Here is a 19,102-nt window from a genome sequence, read left to right on the forward strand (position 1 = left end):
CCAACATTAGAGTCTGCTACGGATAAAAGTGACATCAGCCAGAAAACTGTAGCTGTTGGGACAAAATACGTGCTACTGTTGAGAAAAGGACAGGTGTGGCTTCGGTGGCCAGAATGTTTCAGGTTTTCATGCATCTACGTTGACTTAATGCAGCATCACACAGGAAATCGGTATCGGCAATTGGCTTAGAGAGAAGAAAAATAAAATCCAGACCGGAGCATCTCCAGGCAGTGAGGTCTTTGCCAAATCTTTGATCTAGAAATGAATTTGAACAGACAGCCGAAGGAGACATCCTGGAGATTTAAAACCTCCTTCTTTCCAAATTAATGAATCACTTTAAGCTCGAGGAATTGTAATATCTCAGCACTTTTCCCCTCAGCATCGACGTGCAACACTTAAATCTTAGTGTCAGGGAGCTACACCGAGGTTCCCGGCTTTATTTGTGTCAGCCACTTGACGCTAGGGCTGGGCGATATGGATTAAAAAATAAATCTCCGATTTTATCATACCAAATCCGATTAATCGATTTTTTCCTCGTTGTTTCATAAAAAGAAATTAAAGAAATATTTTAAAACCTTGCTTTTATGTCAAGCATTTCGTCAGGGAGTTGACCTGAATTCAAAGTGCAACTAAAAACAAGCTGTGAAACATGCTTGTAAAACAAGATGGCAGCCGTGCCATTATAAACAATGAAAATATAACAAAACATTTGCTGCTAGTGGTATTACACATTGAGCTAAGAACAGGCTTCACTGCACTTGTGAACTTCAAACTAAGTTAAAAAAAGTAAATAAGTAAATGAAGTACCTCGTATTATGGTAAAAAAAAGTTTTCACTTAACAATATTTTGACAAAATATTTGCCTAAACATATATTCAGCATCACATGCTGTTCTCTTCATGGAAACCCAATGAGTGTATTGGCAAAATAAAATCCAGTTTTTCCAAAAATGAAATCTTAAAGAATTGTAAATTCGAATTAATCGATTAAATCGATTTATCGCCCAGCCCTACTTGACGCGACGCACATAAGGATGATCTGAGCACCAGGAGAAAGTCTCACTGCACAAATTAACAGGTCAGGATAAACAGAAGGGAGTACCGGACTCTGGCCTTCCATCGCTGCTCATGAACTCCTGCATCCTCTTCTCCAGTTTCTGCTGCCGCCTCCTCTTCATCACCACCTCCGGGTTTGAGATCGTTCTGGTGAAGCTGGTTTCTGGCATGTCCTTATAAACCTCCGCCGCCAGACGACTGTTCTCCCTAAAATCACGCATAAATTTGACAAATGTCACTGGATGTGTATAATAAAAATAAATAAAAAGACAGATAGAGGAACAGAGAGGCCAGAGTTCATTCTGGATTGTTCCCCTGCTTTTTCTGGGCTTAACAAAAATCCTCTGAGGACTAAGAGGATGTGAGGGAGCGGGCAGAAAGATAAATGTCCGTCTTACCCGTCCTCGCGGCTTAGAATGTGCTCGTCTCCGTCGGGGATCCGAGCAAACTCTTTCTCCCTCTTCTTTTCCTTCTTCTTCTCCTTCTTGGACAAAGTCCTTTTGAAGTTCTGTATCACTCCGTCTTTCTCCTTCTCCGGTCCATTACTCTGACTCTTCTGGGTGAAAATGAAACAAAAGAGCAAATGAGAACTATGAGAGATTAGGAATGGGCGACTGATGAAGCTTCACAAACTGTGGGAAGAAGATTTAAACCAACAACTCCATAAGTTCCTATAAGAGACGGACAAGACAGTGGATGGATGGAAAAAAGAGACGGATGGATGGAGGGATGATGGATGGATTGACGGATGGAGAGATGGATGAATAAATGGATGGATGAATAAATGGATGGATGAACAGATGGATGGCTGGATGGATGATTGAACGGATGAATATATGGATGGATGATTTAACGGATGAATATATGGATGGATGAAAGAACGGATGGAGGGATGGATGACGGATGGACGGACAGACGGAAAAACAGAAGGATGGATGGATGAATAAATGGTGTGGATAAAAGAACAGATGAATATATAGATAGATGGATAAAAGAACAGATTGATTAATGGATGGATGATGGATGGATGAAAGACCAGATGGATGGATGAAAGAATGGATGGATGAACAGATGGAGGAATGGACGGATGGATGGATGGATGGATGAAAGAACAGATGGATGAATAAATGGAGAAATAAATAGAGGGATGAAAGAACGGATGGATGGATGGATGAAAGAACAGATGGATGGATGGATGAAAGAACAGATGGATGGATGGATGAAAGAACAGATGGATGGATGAAAGAACAGATGGAGGAATAAATGGAGGAATGAACAGATGGATGGATGGACAGATGGATGGATGAAAGAACAGATGGATGAATAAATGGAGGAATGAACAGATGGATGGATGGGTGGATGGATGGATGAACAGATGGGTGGATGGATGGATGAAAGGACAGATGGATGGATGGATGAAAGAACAGATAGATTAAAGAATGGACGGATGGATGGATTTGTGATTAAAGTGTGAATGAAAATGTTGGCGTTACGGTATGACAAAGTTACCGTATTAATGAAGCTTTAATAATGTTATTAAAGCGTTATTAACGCTTGATAACGTTATCAAAGCATTAACGTGTTAATGAAGCTTTAATAACGTTATTAACGCTTGATAACGTTATCAAAGCGTTAATAACGCATTAAAATGCTTTAACGCTTTAATTATGAACATTATTAAAGCGTTATTAACACTTTAATAATGCTTTAACGCTTTAATTATTAACATTATTAAAGCGTTATTAACGCTTTAATAATGATTTAACGCTTTAATTAATAACATTATTAAAGTGTTATTAACACTTTAATAATGTTAATAAAGTTAAAACCGACAGCCCCAGTAATGAAACAACCCGTGGCGACTGACCTTGGGCAGGATGTCGTTCTCGTTCTTCAGCACAAACCGTCCCTCTCTGTCGTCTTTGTTCCAGTTCAGCTGAACAACAAGCGGCTTCTCATCCAGGTCCAGCTGCCGCTCTTCTGAAACATAAACGCAGCGTTTTAACCCACAGCCAGTTTCATCCGAAGGAGCTAAAACCCAATGGGACTCACCACCGCTGACGTGGACCTCGTACAAGGAGTACTTCGGCGACGACAGCATCCTCATATCCGGCCTGAACTTCTCGGCTAACGTCTCGATTACGTCCTGCGTCGTCGCTGTGCTGGAGACCCGGATGCACTTGGTGGCAAAGTTGCCGGCCACCCGGTCCTGGAAGTAGAACCGCATCACCCCATGGAACTCGAGGTCCTTTAAAAAAAAAACACAGAAGGAAGATAGAGTCCATCATCTGCTTATAAAAACTAGAAATCGATTTTATTGGGCTTTTATTTTGATAGACCAACAGGAAACGATACATAATTGTGAGGAATAAGAAGAATGATCTTGTTTTGAAAATCTTTCATGAATATTTATCCCAAAAACTCAGAGCGTCCTGATCTCAACCGGACAGAATGCCTTTGGGATGGATTATAACAGGGGTGTCAAACTCATCTTGGTTTAGGGGCCGCATTCAGCTTAATCTGATCTCAAGAGGGCCACACGAGTAAACTCATTGCAAGATTAAATAGAACTAATAAATGTGAACTTATTGTTGATTTTTATATTAAGTTAATTTCACTTTACACAATATATTATGAATAACCTCAGCGTTTTTAAGAAAAGTATGTGCAATTTCAACAATACTTTTACTCAGTTAAACATTTACTTAAGTGCATTATGCATAAGAACTGATCACAGTGATTGTACAATGTTGAAAAACATTTATTCACATTTTTTGGAACTTAAAAACACTGTCCTGCATGACAAAATACATCAAACAGATAAAAATTAAGAAATGATTTGAATTTTTCCACACCTGAAGCTTAATCTGCTAATTAAAACACAGCGCTAATTAAAACACAGCGCCCCTCGTGGACAATATAGGAACTGCAAATTTTCAATTAAACGAAGTACATGTTTTTTCCAATAATTGTTTTATCATTCTCTTCCTTTTATCTTGTCCACTTGTGAAAGTCAAATCTGATGAGCTCTTTGTGGCATCTTATTGCCACATTGCCAGACAGGACACTGGGGGAAAAAAAAAATTATTATTTTTTTTTTATATAACGATAATGCATTTAGCCACAGGGCCGGACTAAATTGTTCGGCGGGCCGGATCCGGCCCGCGGGCCGTATGTTTGACACCCCTGGATTAGAGCGTCTCGTCCCACATCGGTGTCAGACCTCATAAATGATCCTCTGGAATAGAATGGTCACAAAATCCCCAAAGCACCTTGTGGACAGCCTTTCCAGAAGACCTGAAGCTGTTAAGGCTGCAAAAGGGTGGACCTAGGTCATGATTAAGTCACTGAAGTTGATTTGACAGCCAAGGCAGGTGAGAAATATACTTTTACGATGTAGAGTATGTTCACGTTTGTGATTGCGATGCGACAAAATGCAGAACAACTCCAGGTCTGTGAAACCTTTTGCAAGAATAAACTGTACACACAGAGCTTTAATAGTTTCAAATTAGATCTCTTGGGTTGAAATAAAGCTTCTTCTGTGAGGAAATGTACATTTTCCCCATAATTAGAACCAATTGACAGTCGTTTCCAGGAAAGCCCCGCTTCCTTCCTGACCTGTAAATCGAATCAATTAACTCCGCTTGAACTTTATTATCTAGTTTCCCTCCATTTGGTGCTGCTTGTTTAAAGGAAATCTCTCCGTCAGGCAAACAAACAGGTACAAGCTCAAACACGGCTGTCCTCGACAGTCGCAGCGAGTGTTTGGATTCATCCCCCCCAAGACGTAAACATCCATCGGCTTCCCTGATGTATGCATGTAATCCAGCGCAGAAGCAGCAGCTATAACTCCTGCAGGCTTGCATGCTCGCTCGCCGGAGGCTGAGCACTAAAAATTGACCTCATGTTTCACTACGACCGACACCAGAGAGACCTCGGATCTGCTGCGGAGATTCCCAACATTCCCTTCTCCTTATGTGTGAGCTGTCTAGTAGCGAAATCAAAAGCAACAGGCCTGACAAAAGCGAAGGCGTTACTTAACGAATCGTGTTGCAAAGGTTTTTGCATTCAGAAAATTCCCCTTAAGCGTTTTGAATGAAACTAAGCTCGGCTGACAAAGTATGCAAAAAATGGAAATAACCTGGAAATGAATGACCCCAAGGCTTCCTTTATAGAAATTAATTCTTTATTATGTTAGGAAGGATGTTACATTGCAAAAAGCAAACTAAAAGTAAAAGTTTCTTGAAATTAGCAAATTTTCCTTGATTTGAGGAACTAAATAAGACTATTTGTCAATGGAATGAGTATTTTTACCCCTAAAATAAGAGAATTACATATCCTGCACTTGAAATAAGATAATGGAGATGAATTGTTCTTATTTTAAGTGCAAAAATCCTATTCCATTTGCAAATAGCCTTTTTTACCTGCTCTAATCAAGGAAAAATACACCGATTTCAAGAAAAAAATCATTTATTTTTAGTTCCCTTTTTGCAGTGTACTTGTTCAAAAACGAAGCATGAAACCAGGGAGACCCCTCTGAGGACACAGCTGTCACAATTTGAATATCGAAAATAGCCGCGTCAGCATGTGAAAGGCAAAGAAAACAACCAGCAAGGCTGGGCGATGCGGACCAAAAACAATACCTCCATATTTTTAGGCTGAATGCCGATGTACGATATTCATCCCAATACGTTTTTCTTTTCATAAATTATGAAAAATGCATCCAAATGTCTCAGTCACAGTTTTTAACAAACAGCTGTAGATAAATATGAGAAACAGCTGAAAAATAACGTGCTGGAACACATTAAAGTACAATTATAACGTGGGGGTGGACGATATAGAAAAAAATCATATTGATAAAATAGAAATCATATTGATTGATAGATAATTATCAACAAATTCAAAACATATATTTTAAGTGCAGCCCTGACCATTTTATGCTGTTGCTTAGCAACCTATTTTTTGATACAGAACACAGAAACACTGAAATTAAACTTAACCCTTTATTTAACCAACTTTTTACCAAAACTGCAAGTTTTTAAAATAAATAAATAAAACAAAGCTCTTTGAAGGGGGCGGAGCTTCCTGGGTCTGCATTGTGATTGGTTGGGAGGATGTTATGAATGTAATATTAACCTACATGATAGGCTAGAACGCAAACAGAAGGAAAAATGTTTGTTTTTAACTTTTTTCCCCCTATCATCGATATATGTCTATCGATTGATATATATTGTTATTGAATTATTGTCCAGCCCTGTTATAACACAACAAAGACCATCTCTACATAAACAATATCTCTTTTGTTTGTTTTATATTATCTATATATTATCCTTCCTTACATCCAAGGTGAGCAGCCCTGGACTGGACGGGAGCTTTATGGACAGGAATATAAGTTTTAGGTTGGAGCGAGTCGGTGATTAAATACACAGAAAAGCCAAGAAGCAGCGAGGAGAGGTAGGGAAGAGGCAGGAAAACCGATAGTGGGGGTTTTATAATTTTCTACACAACAACAGTTTCTTTCCCGTTGCCACCGTTTGTTTCGGGCCTCCTGTTTGCTGAAGTCAGGCAGAGTGGAAACACTGAGCACAGTTTCGATAGGCAGCCAGGGTGGAGTCAGGAATGTGCGCTTGTGTTGTGATTTACTGCAGGAATGTGGGTCATCGCGGGTTGTCAAGTTTGCGTAACCGCTAGCAACCGTTGCTGTGGAGACGCCGGTCTCTTCCTGGTTTCAAACAAAAGCCGTGCTCCGAGTGGAGCGGTGGGTGATTAAACGCGCCGGCCAGCGAGACCGCGGCCACCTTCCGGGGCCGCTGGGACACACATGCAGCTCAGGTCCAGAGCAGAAGCCTCTGCTGCATCTGGAACAATCTTTAAAAAAAATAAATAAATAAATTTAAAAAAAACCACCGGGATGTGGGCCAAAAAACATTAGCTTCTAGTTGCTCATTAAAAAGTTTGAGCCACAGGAGCGCCGTTTCATTTACGGAGCACGGAAATCAAGGTTTGATTCAGCAACAATTCATCAACATCACAATAAATTAGATTTACAGACACTTTGCAAGACAAATCAGTCGGATTCAAGTCCAGGTAAGTTAAAGTCTGTCAGTTTCAAATTAGTGCTCCACGACGAGAGATTCCAGCGATAAATATTGTGACGGTGACATCGGGAGGAGCTATACGGCCATTTTCTTCATCCCAGTCCGTCTCAGCTCCGCTTCCATCAGGACCAAAGACAAGTACTTCCTGATGGAACCGCATCCCATCTTTCTCTCCACTGTCCCCACATGCTTGATCAGGATGAAGCAACTCTGCCAAAGTCGTTGCAATCAGCAGAACTCCCTTATATTGCTTTTTTTTCCCCCAGTTGGCGTCATCTGATAACTGCATTTTACTGTGTTGTGTAATTAGTATTAAACCTATAAACTATGTAAATGGATTTATATGACTTATATTTGGTAATTAAGCCTGCACAATATGTCACAAATACAGCCTCAATGCAATATCAGAGATATTCAAACTGAGTGTACCAGTGGAATAATTTTTAGCCAATATATTCCAAGTGTTATCATGAATATTTCACTATAGCCTTCATTAGGGCTGAACAACACATTCCAAATTAACATTATCACAAACTTTATACTGAGAAGGACAGCCTGGACTACCATGTGTCATTTAATGCGGTGCAAAAAGGGTAAAACGAGTGTTAATGTCGGGTTACTGAGGAACCACAGCCGAGTGGCTCAGCGCCTTAACGGTAGACATCGCCGTGGGAATGATGAATTTCACGTTTCCCCGTTAACTGGACAGACCGCTCGTTATCTGAGATCTATGTGTGCTGTGAAGCCAAAGCAAAACGATGTTATCGGTTTATTTATCGCACGTCCTTATTCTTATCGCAGCGCTCCCCGTCGTCCATCGCATATTTTCAGCTGCAAATATCTGTGCGAAGGCCTCGGCCCGTATCAGCCGAGTCCAGCAAAGTTTCAGCCGTTTAATCACATTTACTAGGATGTTTAGCATTTACAGAATACACAATACGCATCCAGTTCTGGGGTTTACACAATCCAGCTGCCCGGGCATTGGAGAAACAATAGCCGTGTTTATAAAAATCTATCTACTGCGACATCACGGGGAGTGACTTGTCAACTTGAGACTCATAATAACCAAAATGAAAATGTTTTTATCCTCCTGCCGCTTCTTTTTTTTTTTTCCACACATATGCACACGTCTCCATCTCTAAGCGGAGCAAATGAACTAACTGGGTGTAATTACTGTACGCCGGGCCGTGCAGCGCGCTACAGGGCCTTTGTGCTGCTCGGTGTTTGCATCCCTAATCTCTGCATCCTCTCCGCCGGGTAAAGCAGAGGCAAAAGCAACAATGAGTGATACTTAAGAGTGAACTTGTGAGACAGAACTATTTATGAGACGGTAGGAAAGTAGGCCAACTCCAGCTGGAACGTGACTCACAAAGACCAGCCTCTGACTTCTCAGTGATTACCAATGTGAGAGCTTTCCTTCAACCACGGGGCAGAATCTGTACAACCGAATGACAACAAGGCAGGGTTCCTACAGCATAAGGCAAGTTAAATTCAAGACTTTTTATGCCACTTGAAATAAAAAGTTAAGACCAACTTCACGATAAACGAGATAAACCTGGTTGCGACAACTTCACCCAAATGTTTATTTTAACATAAACTATTACTTTCTGGCTCAGCAGACATGTTAAAGATTTTGAAAAACATTCCATATAGGAAGAAAGCTAAAAAACGCACAAATTACAGATATATTTTTAACAACTACTGAACTGGATTCACAAACTTTGTTTTGTTCCCTACTAAAATAAACAATAAATCAGTTTTAAAAACCACAACATAACCAGTGCCAACTCTTTTTCGCAGCTATGGTCCGGCCGCAACAGTTTTTATTGGTTCCGCTATCGGGACAGAACCAATAATGGTTACATTGAGCCGTTCGGTAAATTTAAAAAAAATATAATTGTGTCAATTATTTTACTGTTTGGTAAGGATTACAAAAATAAAATCCTATTTATGACCTGGTAACAATTTTAAGACTTAAGAAAGACTGATTTAAGACATTTTAATGCCAAATAAGGCCTTAGTTTTATATTACAGAATTCAATGCCTTTTAAGACTTTTTAAGGATCTGCAGGAACCCTGACAAGGAGATGCTTTTTCCAGCAGATAAAGGCTGAATACGGCATGAAAAGTATGCTTCTGGATGCTTTGTTTGGAGCGCGTGGAGGATTTGGATCTAAGAACCACCCACAAAGCGATGTGCGTTCGGTTACCTGCTCAGGTGAGTCAACATAGCAGAGATCAGCATTTTGGCACACAGCTAATCTAAAATCCAGATCTCTGATTAAACTGAACATCCAACGCTTGTTGTTTGTGTACAGCTGGGTTTGGCCAGTAGTGCCTCAGTGACCAGCTGAGCCTCATCTTGCTACATGCTGTGAGTCTCTGTGTATTTGTGTGATTGAAACACAGTAATAAAGACTGTGTATATTATATTGTTGTATTGTTCTTTAGTGCTTCTCAACCTTTACGTTGGCATCTATAGTGAAAGACTAATAGCAGCTGCTTGTTACAAGGGGCCCAGCTGTCCGTTGCATTATATTTTAGGACAGCGGGAGCAAAGAGCAAGGGTTATGATGGATAAAAACAACTTTTTTCTCAGAGTTTTGTACATTAACTGCTAACTTGAAAAGGGATCCACAACTAGTTGAACATGTTGGCCTGAATATGTTCCTATTGACTTAAAAACTGCTGTTTCTCATGCGTCAAAACTCATAATTACCTCAAAAATTGTGTATATTCTTTGTTATATTTTTCACCCATAGAGGTCGCCATTTTTTCACCTGTGCAATGCATGCTGGGTAATGACGCAGTTATGTCCTAGTGGACTGGAACCTACAGAGTTATGAGTTGTTGTTTTTTAATCGTATTAAGTGTGGTAAATTTAGACAATGCCACACGGTGCATTCTTGAATTATACATTAGACTGAATTATAGTTGGACTACATAGATGGCAAGCCATTTAATAAATTTGGATAATTTTTTGTCAATCTGTAGTGAATTAGCACCATATTATCAAATTGAGGACTTGTCACAACTATTTAATAATATTTAATAATGACATCAAACCAGTGAAATACAATTACGCTAAGGTGTTCAAACTACAGCAGAAGGAAATTAATGATATTTTAACCTGTTCTGTCTACATAACAGAATCAATAATTTATTGTACTCTTAAAGTCTCATTAATATGTTATCAACACTCGCATACAGGTTTCTCTTTAAACTGCTTCAAAAAGGACGACCCATAATCCATTCGCGAAGCTTTCCACAAAAACACCTCCGGGTTATGTTCTCTGACAGCTGGGGTCAAAGGTCACACCTCTGCGTGAGAAAGTGAGTTGACTTCACACTGAAACCAGCCCCACCTGCTGCTCATCCCTCACCCCGTTTCAGGGGGACGGCGAGGATGGGCGCCAGTCCTCCATGACGCAACCAGCGTATCTTTTCTTTTTGTAAAGATAAAAATATGACAATAAAGTCATTTAAAAGAACACAGATTTCAAATAAATCTGAGAATTTTTGTGATTCCATTCTTTTTTTAAATCAAACAGCAAATCAAGTAGAGCTTGTTTTAAGGCTCTTAAAGAAGCAAGCATCAACAGTACAAAATGTAGAATTTGTGTTTTGTGTATCAACTCTGGCTGCAGGCTGTTATGTCTGGCACATTATCAGAGCTGCGAAACATTCAGATGTACCTGCAAATACCTGGAGTGTTTCTCTGAGAAGCGGTTTGCAGATCCAAACCTAAAGTCTCAGTCGTTCCTCCTTCAGCAACAATCACACGTTTCTCTTTTTTTTCGACTTCTATGCAACAATTTGCCGACTACACAGACCAAAGGGACCCTTATTTTTATCTCCAAAAAGGACAACGAACACGGCGGCCGTTCCAGCTCAGAAGCAAAAAAACAAAACAATGAAAAAGCAAAATAAAAAGAAACGCAGTTTGAAAACATGAAATAAATAACTGTTTGGAAAAGAGCATGAATAAAAAGAGAAACCGGCAGAGGATAAGCAGCTACTTTATTATTTCCAAACTGAACTCGGCACTCAGATGCATTTTTTAATTCATAGCGTTTCCCTTTACGATACTAAAATAAATGGTGTAAGTAATCATTTATTTCAGAAATAGTAAGACCACCAACACGACTTTTCCATAGACTCATCACCTCTCCACATGCCGTTATATCTCGTTTATATCTGTCCTCCACATCTCCTTCCAGCTCTAAAAACAGCAGGCCGTCTGGTGCGTTCTCAGCTCCACCATTCGGCTTATCAGGTGTGGAGGAAACTAACCAGAGCTCCTTATCTGAGCCAGCAAACCACTTCTGGCCGTGATGTTTCTCTACTGAGCCTGAACAGAGCTGCGTGTCTGCGTTTGAAGATACGACGTCGAAAACTAAAGTTTAAGTACAACCGAGGCAGTCGCTCAACAAGCAGGCTTTGGTTTCCAATAAATAAATCATTACATAAAGGGTTTAAAACGGTTTAACCGCACATATCCATTTTCCATCAAGAGACGCATCTTGGGGACCATTTAATACGGACCTTGTTAGAATGTGAACAATCCGTGTTGTGGATTTAAAAAGGAAAAAGAGGTCAGATGTTAGACAATAGTAAATAAGCCATTAACCGCTCAGCTAGGCTGGATCTTATCTCGTATCAGGAGCTTTGGGCTCTGATCTATGAGGAAAAGGGAGTCTAACATGAACACTGCAAAAACAGATCTAAAAATAAGTAAAATGTCCTTAAAGTTAATGTATTTATCCTTGATTTGAGCAGGTAAATAAGATTATCTGCCAATAGAATGAGTATTTTGACCCCTAAAATAAGATAATTAGACATCCTGCACTAGAAATAAGATGACGGAGATGAATTGTTCCTATTTTAAGTGCAAAAATCTTATTCCATTGGCAAATCATCTTATTTAGCTGCTCAAATTAAGTACAAATACACTAATTTTAAAATTAGTGTAACTTATTTTTAGTTCTGTTTCTGCAGTGAAAGCAATTCTAAGTAACGTAATGCTTCCTTGCTCTTTATTATGGCTTCTTTGTTTCTGGGTAAACCTCCAATTCCAGACAATTAGGAGCCCCTCCTCTGACTCCTGAGGTCCAGCTTTAGGTTAGAGGCATCAAGCACAACTTTAATTTACGATAAATAGAGCTATTTGCTATGAATACTTTACTTTCAGCACAATCACGTCCCTAAAGGTTTTTAATCATTTCTTCCAGTTCACTGAACTGAGCTGTTGAAGTGGTCTTGCTCAATATTTCTTATCCATGTCCAGACAATTCGTCTCCAGTTTTCAGCTCGTTTGACCCGGACCGTGAAGCTAACTGTTGTGAGCTCAAAAACCCTACTTTTTTTCTCATCAGCGAACGCACCGTCCTTTAGAACCAACAGGCAGTCCTGCTATCAGACGTGTGAGATTTCAGATTAAATTAAGCCAGAGAAAGAAGCCAATTAAACTGGACTTTTTATGGAGATGTGTTGTTTGTTTATTCAGGATAGACTTTGGTGAGGGGCAGGTTACCACATTATTTTGGACATGAAAAGAAAAGTATTTTATTAAAAGGTCGTCAATTTGTTCCTGAGCAGATTTACCTTAAGCAGGCTTCAGTCGATCAGATAAAAGGTTTATATTATATAAATATTTTAACAAAGTTCTGTTCAGGCATTCAGCCTCTGTTAGGGAACATGTTGGATTTGGAAATATCTTTTAGAGCAGGGGTTCACAAAGTGGGGGTCGAGGCCCCCTAGAGGATCGCAAGACGCCTTTTGGGGGTCACAAGGTGATTTGATGAAAAGATTTAGCATTTCCTCATTAGTGAAGCGGATATCTAAGTATGACTTTACAAGATGCTCCACATTCCTCATTTTAATGCAGGGGGATAACTTAACTTTTTTTTAAGTGTTCTTACAAACATTACTTTGTTCTCGTAATTACACGACTTTATTCTCATAATTAATATTTATTGCACAATCATAACATTGTTGTGCACTACCTAAGCACTTCTGGATAGATACAAACTGCATTTTGTTGCTTGTACTTGTGACATGTGCAATGATAATAAAGTTATTCTATTCTATTCAATTCTATATTTTCCATAAAATAAAATAAATACTGCTCGATAAAATTGGGCCGACAGTCTCTGGTACTGTTATTCTAGGGGGTCACTAGGGCTGTGCATAAAAATCGATATAAAGATTAATATCGATATTTTTAAAAACGATTTAATACCGATATTCTGGCTTTCAATATCGATATACCTCCCAACCTCTAGGGGGCGGTATTACAGCGCAACCATTACAGTTCACAGCGAAGGAGAGCAAGTGAGACGAATTTGTGGAACAGCCGACAGGATTTTAGAAGCTCCTTTGTCCCTAAAATCAGATGTTTGGGCACATTTTTGGTTTCTGTGACACGTTAAATGCATTGAAGCAAATGCACTTTATTTTCCTGTTAATATATCAGTGTTCAATAAATAGAACATAAACATAATATTTGGCTGATTTTGGTGATTGAATCACTGAGCATTAATTCAAAGTAATAAATATCGATATTGGAATCAAATCAAGCTGAGCTGTGTATCGAGAATCGTATCGAATTGGCTCATCCTAGATGATACCCAGCCCTAGGGGTCACAGACCGAAAAGTTTGGGAATCCCTGTTTTAAAGGACTCCAGGATAAGATAACTATCAATGTTCTCTGTTCCGCGGTGATACTCCGTTAGCACGTTAGCATTCCTTTACGGTTAGCAATGCTAACGTGCTAACGTAAGAAGCTAAAGTTTCAAATGTGAACCGTAAACCACTTTATGTTTGTTGTAAATAAAAAAATAAAGAAAAAAGGACACATGGTAGTCCTGTTGTCTTTTGGGGGGGGGGGGGGGGGGGGGGGACATCAGCTTTGCGTACTACAGGAAGGCTACAAAAAAAATACATTTTGAAACCCAAGAAGATGAATCAGAAAAAAGTAAAACTGCTGCGAAGTCAGGGTTTTACAAACTGGATACCAGAAATCGGTCATGACTATGTCTTTAAACTTCTTAAAAAGTTATTTCAGGGTATTGTTCAGATAAATTACTCAAGAGTAAAAAAAGTATTTGATAAATAGACGCTCTTAGCAGGGGTGATGTCCTTATATGGAAGAGGGCCCCCCCCCCCCCCAATCAAATTCTGCTTAAGGCTGCATAAAACCTTGGGCCGGCCCTGCAGTGACAACATATACTGTTTAATGTATGTTCACTTAACCTTTAAATGACACAGCAGGACCAGGAAAGAACATCAGAACAATGAAGTTTGTGTACAAACAAGGCGTCTCTCTAACAAACGGTGCAAGCGTGTTTTAGTTCAAGCTTGCTTCATCTTCATTCAGTGGAAAATATAGAGGTGGGTAGAGTAGCCAGAAATTAACTAATTAATTAAACAATTTAGTCAATTGGTTCGCATTCTTTAATTTAGTTAACTAAATTAAAATTAGTTAAAAATAACATTATTCAAACAGAAGTGAGAGTATAGCTGCTCATAGCAGTGAATTGTGCAAAAAAGTTACTCAAGTAAATGTATTAACCTCTAATAAAAAGGCTAAAAAAAAAAAAAAAAAAAAAAATCAAGGGATGAACCAGTGTTGTGTCTACACAACACATTCTGGAAGAAAAACAAACAATTTTGGGGAGGACATGTTTTCTGGCACAATCCTGAAATACAAGCTATTCTTTTCAAACCAAGATGTAAACAGAACCGATTCTGATTGAGAAAAAAAAAGCCAAAATCCCCTGAAACCATGGAGACGGAGATTATGTTTGAAGTTGAATTTTTTTTTTTTTTTTTTTAGGGGTAATGAAAAGATTAATTTTAAGAGAAGGGAGGAGAGAGAAACTTTCTGGATAATAGCTGCTTTAAAAAGAAAATGATTATAGATTCCAGCTGCTCTGCGTCATTGCCTTCTTACACACACACACACACACACACACACACACACACACACACACACACCCCTAATAAAATGAACTGAGTTCCTGAGTCAATATTGTTGCAGCCCCACCTGCAGCACCATGGGGGGATTCCTCCCTAAGCCCGGGTCTGGGGTCAGCTGGACGGAGGTTTTATCCTAGATATGGGGGGGGGAAGGCGTCCCAGCAGACATCAGACACGCCGGCAGACAAAGAGGAGGAAAGCAGAGGAGGAGAGGGCAAAAGCAGACAAAGAGAAATCTTGAAGCACGGGGAGTTATCTTCCCATTTCTTTAAATAGACGCAGGATTTACTAAAACTTCTGGATTCAAATGAAACATTAGAAACTAGAGATCTCATCAACCTCTTACTTTAAGCCATGAAAACTGTAAAAGGTGTGGAAGTTAATGGTTTTAAAAACAGAAATTGAACAATAGTTTTTGCAGGAATCCAGGGGAAGAGTGAGGAGTTGCACGATGACACGGAGCAGGAGTGAAACCGGGGAAAGATTAACCGCTGCATAAATCCAGACTCCACCGAGCCGGCTTTCCTGCCTGGGGTTCAGAGTCGCGGCTTATTGAGCATAAATATAAGCTTCCACACAAACTCATCAAAATGGAGACATTGCAGTTGTGCAGGTTGCTCAGTACCCCCTACAGTCAGGGTGTGAGTTGTCCATTTGTTGCAACAGCCTAAATAAAATGTTTGCCATGGGTTGGACGTCCAAAACTACAACTAATAATATCAACCATTACTCTTAAAATCCAGAAATATACACTAAGACACAATTGTTCATTGGTACACAGAGGTCCACCTACTTGTGATTTAATCTAAGTGTTACTGCAGCTGTTCTGTGGAGGCCTCAGAGGTTCGTTATGGAGATCAACCAATGGCGTACCGCGAGCGAGCTATTTTTAGAAACGTAACGTCACGATGACGTCACATCACGTGGTACGCAGTGGGGCAAACTCCGGAAACCCGCCGCTGTTTTGCTTTAAAAGAGACGTGCGTTAGCCTAGGTTTTACTCGGTAAACGACTGCTTTTTCCAAATCTAAGACCATGGTTTTTAAACATTGTTGCTATGGAACGTGCAACAGCGACTCGAGGTACGCTGATCGGCCGCATATGAAGGATGTTTTCTTCAAGACTGCCAAGGAGAAATGTGTGCGCTTGGTACACCGGGGCGGTCGGCCTACACAACAGTTCAACCCGGAAAAAGTTACCAAATTCAAGTACATATGTAGCAAGCATTTTGTCGGAGGAAAGGGCACAACCGAAGAACATCCTGACCCAATTCCAGCGACATCAAGTAGTGAACAGGTAAGAGTATTTTGGTGGCCGACATGTTAATAATGAAGCGCCTGCTACCATGATAGCATATAGGCTATTATGGTAGCAGGCGCTAACATGATACCCTGCTACCAGGATAGCTTACTCAAAAACATTTCAAATAAGACAAACATTAAACATATACCGATCCCTGGACGGTGATTACAAACAAAAAAACGGCCGATGACGCCATGACCGCCGCGCAGGAAAAAAAAACAAAGCTTACCGTTCATCAACTCGGCCCGTTTTCCAGTCTTTTTAAGCCCTCGAACCTCAAGCCATCGTTTGAGCTGAAGGTTGGTGTGTTCCAGTAAACCGTGCGCCTGGAACATCGTCTTGGGAAAGTTTAACGGCTGTAAAGTCGGTCATATCACTGGTTCTGTTGCGCTTGTAATAGCTGAGTTATCCGTGCTTTCTCTCCTGTATGCCCTACCTAAGCGGCAAAAGGGGCGTTGCTCTTGAGACGGTGACGTCACGTGCGCGGTACCCCATTCAGGTTATTATTTTGATTATTTTTACCTAAATCAGGGGTCTGCAACCTGTGGCTCCAGAGCTGCATGTGGCTCTTTACGCCTTCGGTTTCGGCCCCTAAAAAACTTAAACCAAAAATGTGTGTGTGTGTGTGTGTGTGTGTGTGTGTGTGTGTGTGTGTGTGTGGAGGGGGGGGGGGGGGGGGGGATTGGTCAATGTTTCTAAATGTAAAGGTAATTTAAAATTGCTAGCTTTAAGATGCATTTAGTTCTGCAATATATGCATTAACATTTCCAGAAAGAAAGAAACTAATGGTGTATAGAATATTTTATTATAGCTAAAGTATTTTTGTCAATAAGTTGCTTTTTTCATCATTTTGATGCCATTTGCTATAAAAATCAAATGTCCAATCAAAGAAAATGCATTAAACCTAAATATAAAAATACTGTTGGTTTAAATAATAAAAACTTGATCTTTGATTTAAAAAAAAATTAAACAAATCTGCTATAGTATACTATAAAAACAAGCTCTTGTTTCAAAGAGATGTGTAACTTTTGTGGCTCTAAACAAAATGTGTTTAGCTAGACCGAGGGCAAAAATGGCTCTTTGGGTTGTAAAGGTCGCTGACCTCTGGTCTAGATGATACCGAATCTGTGCTGCTGATTTTTGGGGCCGATTCTTGAAGCAGATTTTAATTTTTCTTCCTCCATTTAGATGATAAAAATTACAGCAAACGTTACACAAGTTTTAAAACCTGTGTTACAACCAGCTAATATTATTATTTCAGCTTCAGTTTGAAAGGTACAGCGGAAAAAAAACCTCATCGCGACTCTCACTTAATGAACATGTCACAAAGAGAAAAGAGCTAATTTAGTTCAGGGGGAGGAGGAAAAAAATAAAATTAAAAAAAACACGGATCCCAGCTGCAGTGTATGGACATTATTTTATGTAAAGTAAATCCTATATGCGTAGTAGGGCTGAACGATTTTGGAAAATAATCTAATTGCGATTTTTTTTCTTAATATTGTTATTTAATGATTTTTATTTTCCAGTTTAATTTATCGTGTCTTTTTAAATATATACAAACAACAAATCAATTTGTTTCCTCGCTGTGCAGATTAGTTGCTAAAAGACCCACAGCATCTAAACTCAGAGCAGAAATTATTGCGTTCTGCCTACAATATATTTCAACCAAAATTGCAATTTTGACTTTTCTCTGCATTAACCACAAGCAACAAAAATGACAATAAATAAAATAAATTAAGATGTTTGTAAACAAGAACTATTTAAAACAAGAACTTTTAATGTTTCTATTGATCAGAATATTATTCAAGAGAAAAGCTTTTAATTTAATTAGACATCAATCCTTGTTGAACATGAAGTGCAACCAACAAACAAGTCTATGTACTAAACTGATTGACCAGTACTTAATGCTATGTATGATTATACAAACTCTAAAACAAGTAATAAAATTAGATTATCTCACTGCTGTAACTTTTTTTCCTTTCCATGTGGAGGCAAAGCCACACAAGACAATAATGATTCATTTACAGACCGTAGTAACTTCTGGCCATGTGGGGAAAGGGTGTGGTGGCAGCATCATGATGTGGGGGATACTTTCTCTTTTTCTAGGGATGGGAATCTGGTTGCTTATTGGATGGAAGCAAACATCAGGCAATGATGTTAAAAAAAAAAAAAAATCTATTAACCCCAAAAGACAAAAATTCACCTTCCAGCAGGACGACGGCCCAAAACATGGAGCTAAAGCTACAATGGGAGGTTTTCAGATCGGGTTAGTTTAGGACAGTGGTGTCCAAACTTTTTGGCATGTGGGCCAAAATTTTGAGGTCAAAAGTTCTCAAGGGCCAAAATAAATTAAAATATCGATAGAACATAACTCAAAAATGATTTTGTGATTCTTTTACCTGCTTTACAAAATATGACGATTTCAATTAAACTAATTATTCCAATTTTCTGAAGGAAAAGGATGTTAAATCACTGTAGATCCAAAGTTAAAAAAAGGGTTTTGCACATTTTCTTTATGTTAGAAACTCAATAGACTTGACTGAAAATAAAAATAAAATGAATTATTTTTGGTCTCACAATATGGCAACAGGTTTTTGGCCGGTAATTATTTTAAAACAATTGTTTTATTTAGCTAATTTTAATAAATTATTTGATGAAAAAAAAAA

At 39.1% G+C, this 19,102-nt stretch overlaps 1 protein-coding gene across 1 annotated transcript in view; it reads right to left on the bottom strand.

The window, feature by feature from the left end:
- The window catches only part of afdna (afadin, adherens junction formation factor a), a 151,150-nt gene that overhangs the window by 97,043 nt on the left and 35,005 nt on the right, over positions 1–19,102 (bottom strand). Inside the window, 4 exon segments of the mRNA XM_036147190.1 lie at positions 1,102–1,262; positions 1,454–1,611; positions 2,923–3,035; positions 3,108–3,303. Of these exon segments, the coding sequence (XP_036003083.1) occupies positions 1,102–1,262; positions 1,454–1,611; positions 2,923–3,035; positions 3,108–3,303 (628 nt within the window).

This window comes from Fundulus heteroclitus, chromosome 15 (genome assembly GCF_011125445.2).
Source record: "Fundulus heteroclitus isolate FHET01 chromosome 15, MU-UCD_Fhet_4.1, whole genome shotgun sequence".
Lineage (NCBI taxonomy): Eukaryota > Metazoa > Chordata > Actinopteri > Cyprinodontiformes > Fundulidae > Fundulus > Fundulus heteroclitus.